Raw genomic sequence first — 9,199 nt, forward strand, 5'->3', positions numbered from 1 at the left:
GCTTTCCGAGGGTTTTAGGGGGGGGAATATATTATTTCAGTTATAAAATGGACAAATAAAACTCAAAAAGCCATATATAAAAACAAAAAAATGTCCAATTAACTCTATCAGAAACATCTTCCAGTTTTTGCACATGCACTCACCAAATTAGGAGGAAAGACGCTGAATTTGACTGCATCAAGCATGAAATCATCCAAACGAACGTAATACGAGCTGCTAAATTACATGAAGCATGTGAACAGAATGTAGTGTTACGGATTATGAACACACTGAAATAACAAGTGCCGTTTCCCATCCAGAATCTCATTCGATCGTCTCTCTTTGGAAGTGTCTATAGTTGAGCTATTGACGTGAGACAAAAAGTAATAGATTAATATTGTAAGTGCTTCAGTTTATAGGTTTTTTTTTTGTTTTTTACCTATGAACTCTCTACGCTAGCATATAAATGTGTACCTCTGCGACACATAGATGGCGTTTTAAAGCTGGTTAGTCTGACGTTATTGCAAAGCCTGAGCCCTCATCGCCTACGGCTGACAGCAGGTGGCGCTCAACACTGCTTTAAATAGAATAAATACATGATTAAACGTGACCAATGTGATGGAAGCGAACCGTGGCTAATGCGCGTCTACGTATACGAAAGCCAGCCATTAACTACGCGATCCTCCGTAAACAAGTCTTCATCTTTAGCAGGTCGATCAGCGCACCCTGTTTCAAAACACACACGCACACTAAAAATCCTTTACAAATACACAACAACTCCACCCACAAACCCAAAAAGAGAAACACTCATTTACACAAAGTGCTCAACGAAACAAAAAACAAACAAAACGACATCTCACCTGCTTAACAAGCGGAGAAAACAAAACGACATTCTTCATATAATGATATCATCTACCATCATAGCAGCCTAAAGGTACAATAGGAAGCAAAATAAGGTGCTTGTAGCTTATGTGACCCGGGCCGGGTCTCGAACGGGAGGAAAGTCCACGTCTGGTGTCATTCTCAGGCCGAGAGATTGTTAGCTAGCTCGATGAGAGCGAGAGCACCGTGGAGACGCTCTCTCTGCTCCTGGAGACGCCGGCGTGCCGTTCCTGCGCTCTTCTCGTCCTCTTGCTCGTCTTCTTCACCTTCATCCGACGGAAGGAAATCTAGAGGATCCTGCTGTTCCTGATCCTCAATAGTGGTTTTACTCAGAGTCTTTCCTTTCTCCGGCGCGGGCGATCGCTGTTCCCTCGTCTGCCAGTATCTGACGAAAACACGCACAACGATTATCGTTAAATAACAAACTCATTTTGAACAGAATCGGGCCAAAACAAAGGTATTTTAAACCTTCAAGTGTATTGAGGCATTAATACTGAAATATAAAACAAAGTGGTGTCAAAGATGCACACAAAACTACTGAATGAAAAGTGAAATCAAAACAACTCTTGGTTTTTTAAAATGATGGTGTAAATCCAGCTTTTAATGTTGTTTATGTGTCTATGTGGTGTTTTTAATATGCTTTAAGACAAAGCATGTGTAAGTTCATAAGTCGACAGCATTGCTGAGTATTTCCTCCTTAAAACTGCAGTGAACCAAAGACAGTCTCAAAAACACGGATTGAAATCGCTGGTGTTTCTGACGTCACAAACTACCTTGTAACCAATCAGATCAACGTGTGATCGTCAACCAGTGGATCTCTGAGCTGAGTGAGTGAGTGGAGGCGGGGCTCATTTGCATATTCATAGACCCGCGTATACTAAATGAGGCAAGGGTGTCGAGTTACATTCAAGATATTTTAAGCCATTTTCAAGGAAAAAAACGTTTAAATATGTCATTTTGGTGATCAAAGATGAGTTTTAAGGGATAAAAAAAATGTAATACAGGGGGACTTGAAATTTACTTGAAAATGAAATCTGACTATCGCAGCAACCCTGCCGCCAATTTTAGTTTCTTATTTTATATTAGAATATCATTTCATTGAAAAAAATAAAATAAAATAAATAATCATATTTCCATATTAATAAAAAAACAATTTGTCAAAACTGAAAATTCTGTCATCATTTACTCGCCCTCATGGCCGTTGAAGCCTAAAAGTTTATGTGTAATAAATGATATGTTGAATCAAATAAAACTTTTATTTGTAATGTCTATTTAATGCTTTTCTCATTTAACACAGTAATGACTTTCAATTATAATTTGGGGGTAAATTCTCAGCTCTAGTATTTCATTTCTCCATTAACTACAGATTTTGCCTCAATAAACTCCTAATTACTGCTTAGTAATAGTTAGTAAGGAAGTTGTTAAGTTTAGGATTGAGGGATGTAGAATAAGGCATTAATATGTGCTTCATAAGTACTAATAAACAGCTAATATCCTAGGAATATGCATGATAATAAGCAACTAGTTCATAGTGAGAATCAGACCCTAAACTAAAGTGTTACCATTAATTGAAATAAAATATAAATATTAGTTGAAAAACATAAACTAATCGTAAATGAGAAACGTTGCCTTGGCAATAAGTTGAAGCACTAAAAATAAAAAACGAATTAACATATTCTCAATATTTTTGAGGGATGGACCAGTTATTATAGTATTATATGCAAGATTGCATGGTGTGTACAATTACAGTCTGAAAGAAAAATGTTAAATTATTATTTTTCCAGCATTGTAAGCACAGAGCTTATGGTGAATTATGCACTAGGGCTGCACGATTTTGAGAAAAAACCTAATTGCGGTTTTTCTGACAAATATTGCGATTGCGGTGCGATTTTCGATTTTTTTGGTTTTATTTATTTTAAAGCTTGAGTAAGCAAACTGTACTTTTTATGTAATTTATGTAATAAATATAACCTTATTGTAAAGTGTTACTGATTAGTTATACACCGATTCAGACGTGTTGGAAAGATCAGTTGTTTTAACCATTCATTAAAATGAATCGGTTCAAAGGAGTCATTAGTTCACGAATTGGACGTGTCATGCGCGTTGTGTGATTATCCCAGCAGTTAGGACATGGACATCCAAGATTTCTGTCAACACAGAAAACATTTCATCACTGAATATTTTTTCCGTTTAATTAAAGAGTTTTTTTTTTTTTTTTTGTCAGTTAAATGTCCGGAACGCTTTTCAGTTCAATTTATTTAGCACAATTCACACCCAGCGATAATTCAGAAAAAAAAAAAAAAAATCTCCGAATGATCCACATGAAACTTTGGTCTTCCGACCTTTTACCACCGTGTCGATTTATTTTGATTAATATGTGCGAGGGAGAGAGAGCAAGACAGCGCTTAGTTTGGAGACGGTGAAGTCTTGTTTACATTTTCGCCTGGCTCCGAAGAGAGAGAGAGAATGCGCGCGCGCGCGACCGGCTCTCTCTCTCTCTCTCTCTCTCTGCTCGTTCTTTCAGTTAAACATGCGCCCTGTCACTCACAAGCGCAGCAGTTCATCTAATTACTCACCGATCAAATAAGACTTTGGCGGGACAAAAATTCACTTTGGCGGGCGCTAAAACAAGTTCAATGCAGAAAATTCATGCGTGAATTTAACTTAGTAGGCTACATGACCATGCACTCGCACAAATTCGACCACATAAAATTTTAACTCGCACATTCTCAAAAAATGGTCGCATATGCGACCATTTTGGTCGCAGTCTGGAACCCTGGTGTCGGTGGTGATTTTTAAGATGCTGGTATAGATTGGTAGTGTTTCTTCTGGATCTGGCCACGGCACGTCGACATGTTTTAGCACTCTTTTGCTCCACGTCGTTCTTCGCGAATCCAAAATAAGTCCAAACAGCTGAAGTACAAGTGCTCCCCCGCTTCCTCTCCCGTCACCGAAGAAGTGCCTTCGGCCATTTCTGCGCAGTTACAAGCTTTTTCGAGGTACAGGTTGTGTGTTAGCTGCTTTGCTGCTGCCAGAAAGCCGGTGCACTGCATACAACCTTGTAACTTTCCATTGCCATTTCTAATTGGCCAGCAAGCCAGGAACGCGAGATTCGACCATTTTGATTGGTTAATAGGTTTGTCACTCAAATGTCAGAGGCGGGGGAAAAAACCTCAGACTCCTGAGGTTAGGTTATTGCGGGAGTTAAAACCTCAATATCGATGCGATAAAGGTTAATCGTGCAGCCCTATTATGCACAATACATGACATTCTCACACACTTACTGAATTCATGAGTTCTGGCGCGTATCTCCGCCCCCTTTTGATTGACAGGTCAGCTGATCATCAGCTGTTTTTACACAATAACAACACGGATATTTGCTTTTATCGGCACCCCTAGTTTTCATCAAGCGTCTCTAGACGTTTTACTCACTTTGTCAGCCATTCGGCCACGGCCTTGTTGTCGGCTCCCTGGGATTGTCCCGGGCCGCCCGTGGGCTCCTCGCGCTTCAGTCTAGCGTACGGGTGTTTGGGACAGTGACGGTTAGCGTGAGTAAACCGGCTACCACATCCTAAAACACACAGAGAAATGACTTTACATTAGAGAGACTCAAGCATTTAGAGATCACAGCGCTGAGGTCTACACTCATAATAATAGCACAATACTAGCACATCACAGCCTCGATATACTTCATGCAAAATTGAAGAATTAACTCATTTTGAATAAAATCAGGCCAAAACTAAGCGAACCTTTTCAGGTATTTTGAACTTTACCACAAGTATATTAAGGCATTAATACTGAAATATAAAACTGTGACAAAAATGTACACAAAACTACTAAATGAAATCAGCACTTATTTAAAGTCCCCCTGTGGTGTAAATCCAGCTTTTAATGTTGTTTATGTGTCTATGTGGTGTTTTTAATCTGCTTTAAGACAAAGCATGTGTAAATTCATAAGTCGACAGCATTGCTGAGTATTTCCTCCTTAAAACTGCAGTGAACCAAAGACAGTCTCAAAAACACGCTTTGAAATCGCTGGTGTTTCTGACGTCACAAACTACCTTGTAACCAATCAGATCAACGTGTGATCGTCAACCAGTGGATCTCTGAGCTGAGGGAGTGAGTGGAGGCGGGGCTCATTTGCATATTCATAGAACCGCGCATACTAAATGAGGCAAGGGTGTCGAGTTACATTCAAGATATTTTAAGCCATTTTCAAGGGAAAAACGTTTAAATATGTCATTTTGGTGATCAAAGATGAGTTTTAATGGATACAATGATTATCTACAGGGGGACTAATGGAATATTGCATGTTTAAAATATAAATGAAATGTTAAAATCATGTTCCTGGTGATCTTGAATGAGAATAAGTTCCTCTTGCAGCATCTCTCCTCTTCTCTGATGATGTGGGCGGGGCTATAACCTGTCACTCACATGAGATCAGCCAATAGCAAACCACAACCATCCAATCAATTCCCAACAGGCAAAATCAAGCCCCGCCCACATTTGTTCTTGTTCCAGAAGTGTTTCACTCGGGTATATGGCACAATAGTGACAAAAAGACTTAACGCTCACCTTTCTCCGAACAGACGAAGGGCTTTTCTCCGGTGTGGAGACGCTGATGGGTCTTCAACTGTCCGCTCTGGACGAACTTCTTCCCGCAGTCCGGATAATCGCACATATACGGTCTCTCCCCTGTAACAGAACCAGGAAAATTAACACTCGTTCTGTCATCTGAGCGTAAACGAGCATGCCCGTAGGACTCAGTGTGGCGTCACGAACCGGTGTGTGTCCGCTTGTGTGCCTGTAAGGACTTCTCCCGGGGAAAGACCCGGTTGCAGATGTTGCATCGGATCCGACTGGTGGAGTTTTCTCCCTCGTTGATCAGCTCTCGGACGGTTTCGGCCCGCGGGCGTCCACGCCGGATCCCATCCTGCAATAATAAACCAGGAAAAAGCATGTTAGACTGATGACAGAACGATCCATATGCAAACGTGAGCACTTTAAAGGGATAGTTCACGCAATAATGAAAATTAGCCCATGATTTACTCTCCCTAAAGTCATCCTAGGTGTATATGACATTCTTCATGCAGATGAATACAATCTGAGTTATATTAAAAAGTGCATAAAAGTGCATCTATCCTTAATAAAAGTGCATCTATTCATCATAAAAGTGCATCCATCCATGATAAAAGTGCATCCATTCATCAATCATAAACAAACTCATTGGATATTTCTATAAACGAACGCATCGCTTTGCTTCAAAAGGCCTTTATTAACTCGCCGGAGCCTGTGGAGCACTTTTGATGATGGATAGATGCATTTTTATGATGGACAGATGCACTTTTATCAAGGATAGATGCACATTTATGATGGATAGATGCACTTTTATGATGGATAGATGCACATTTATGATGGATAGATGCACTTTTATTAAGGATAGATGCACTTTTATCAAGGATAGATGCACTTTTATCAAGGATAAATGCACTTTTATGATGGACAGATGCACTTTTATGATGGACAGATGCACTTTTATCAAGGATAGATGCACTTTTATCAAGGATAGATGCACATTTATGATGGATAGATGCACTTTTATTAAGGATAGATGCACTTTTATGATGGATAAATGCACTTTTATGATGAACAGATGCACTTTTATGATGGATAAATGCACTTTTATGATGGACAGATGCACTTTTATCATGGATAGATGCACTTTTATGATGGATAAATGCACTTTTATGATGAACAGATGCACTTTTATGATGGATAGATGCATTTTTATGATGGACAGATGCACTTTTATCATGGATAGATGCACTTTTATGATGGATAAAAGCACTTTTATGATGAACAGATGCACTTTTATGATGGATAAATGCACTTTTATGATGGACAGATGCACTTTTATGATGGACAGATGCACTTTTATGATGGACAGATGCACTTTTATGATGGATAAATGCACTTTTATGATGAACAGATGCACTTTTATGATGGATAAATGCACTTTTATCATGGATAGATGCACTTTTATGATGGATAAATGCACTTTTATGATGGACAGATGCACTTTTATGATGGATAAATGCACTTTTATGATGGACAGATGCACTTTTATGATGATAGATGCACTTTTATGATGGATAAATGCACTTTTATGATGATAGATGCACTTTTATCAAGGATAGATGCACTTTTATGATGGATAGATGCAGTTTTATGATGGATAGATGCACTTTTAGGGACTTCAAAACAGAAACACCCATTCAGTGCCATTATAAAGCTTGACATTTTTTAATATAACTCTGATTTTATTTGTCTGAAAGAAGAATGTCATATACTGTATAAAATTAAAACTGACTTTTACTTCTTTGAAAAAAACTATGCATTACATAATAAAAGTTAACATAGTTATTAATGCACAGTTAATAAACAGTTATACAATAATGTAATTTTAAAAGTGTCATACCTGATAAACAAACATAAAACACATTGTAAGTATGTAATAATAACAGTATAGTAACATAACGCCACATATTATGATTAATATGTTAATTCAAAAACTGAAACTAGAGAACAACAATGGTAACACTTTACAATATGGTTCATTAGTTAACAATGTATTAACTAACATGTACTAACAATGAGCAATACATTTGTTAGTTTTTTTTTATTTTTTTTTATCTTTGTTAATGTTAGTTAATAAAAACTACAGCTGTTCATTGTTTGTTTATTTTAGTTCCCAGTGCATTAACTAATGTTAACAAATACAACCTTTGATTTTAATAACGTATTAATAAATGTTGAAAGGAATATTAACTAAGATTAATAAATGCTGTAGAGGTATTGTTCATTCTTAGTTCATGTTAACTAATGAACCTTATTATAAAGTGTTACTTACCACAATAACATCCACATGAAAACGTTTAAATGTGTCATTATGTGGCAAGTGGAGTTTTCTAGAACCAATAATCGGTAACATTTTGGCGCGCACGTCTGACGTCATCACGCCCAACTTCCCAGCTGCCTCACAATGGAGGAAATTTAAAATCCCATTCAGCGCGCGCGCGTTTTACATACAGTATGCCACAATTAATGCGTATCATGCGTTAAACAGAATAGAAACTCAAATCTTAAATTTAATAAACGCTAATAAATTATAACTATGTGCTAGCATTAGGCTATATAAAACAAAATGCATTGCTACGTATACCATACTAGTAAGGTATAGTGATTTAGTTCACCTTTAAGTGCTCCGGGCAGGAGTTGAGATCTGATTCGGCGGGAGAAGCGCTGTTTCGGGTCGGTGATCCGGTTCCGCTGCCCGAACCGGGACTCAGGGTCACATTGTGCGCGTTTTCACCCCAACGCCACGGATAAACCATGAAATCACTGAATCCGGGGCTGGTGGGCATCAGAGAATCCGCTTTCGGTTTGATCGGGGTCGTTTTAATCACGGACACCAAAACTCTTTTTGGCGAATCGTTGCAAAATATAACTTGATGTTTGCTGTCAGCCATTTCCAATAAGTGCAGTAAAAAAACCTGGATCCTAAAACCGTTGTTAAAATATTAAAAAAAAAATCCAAAGTGAAAATAAGTGCAGTTGGAAGGAATATCCCGCCGTTAACGTGCCGCCGTTAGTTGCTTAATAATAAAGTCAGTCATTCCCAATGTTACATGTATCACTGTTCCAGCGCGCGGTGCCTTTGATTCCGCTCGCTCTCACTGGCAGCAGTTTGATACAGTGACCCGATCGCACTCGGTATTTTCCCGCGTTGGAAATCGCGCCCGAGCGCAGCGCCCAGCCAATCGTTAAAGAGGACGTTACAGCGCTCGCGCCGGACAACCAATGAGCACACGCTGTGAGTTTCGCCCAGCGCACAGTAACCAATGAGAGAGCGCGAACAATTCCTTGACTCTGAACAGAACGTCCAACACTTTTAAATATGGCAGAGCGCGCTCTTTCTGACGGACGCGACCGTTATCCAATCACATGACAGCTTGTGTAGTTTAGGGGCGGGTTCTTGTGAATTCTTTCCTGCTGCTAAACGTCTCCCGCGCATAATGTTTACATTTACATCGATTTAAAGGGAAAGGCGGGCGATGACGGTGGCGCGAAAGTTACGTAATCAAACCGTCTTTTGTGTTCGAGCAGCTGTCTCTCCATTCAGTGTGATGCACGAACACCCTTTAATTATTGTTTTCTTAAGATAAAGGCGTGAAACAGCTGCAGTATTTTGAAATAATTTCCATATTTCACCATACTATCTTCAGCAATGTCTGATTGTGACTTTAAAAACTGTTTTCCCCCATGATGTCCATATTGT

General features: G+C 38.9%; 1 protein-coding gene across 1 annotated transcript; it reads right to left on the reverse strand.

Moving 5' to 3' along the window:
• Window positions 1–995: 995 nt before the first annotated feature.
• znf367 (zinc finger protein 367) lies at window positions 996–8,726 on the reverse strand. Its single transcript, XM_079896593.1, has 5 exons — window positions 8,115–8,726; window positions 5,644–5,794; window positions 5,437–5,556; window positions 4,294–4,432; window positions 996–1,246 (listed from the first exon to the last, which is right to left on the reverse strand). The coding sequence occupies exons 1-5, from the start codon at window positions 8,388–8,390 to the stop codon at window positions 1,003–1,005; spliced, it is 930 nt and encodes a 309-aa protein (XP_079752719.1). The 5' UTR covers window positions 8,391–8,726; the 3' UTR covers window positions 996–1,002.
• Between the last annotated feature and the right edge of the window lie 473 nt (window positions 8,727–9,199).

The sequence above is a fragment of the Squalius cephalus genome (genome assembly GCF_949319135.1).
Source record: "Squalius cephalus genome assembly, chromosome: 16".
Taxonomy (NCBI): domain Eukaryota; kingdom Metazoa; phylum Chordata; class Actinopteri; order Cypriniformes; family Leuciscidae; genus Squalius; species Squalius cephalus.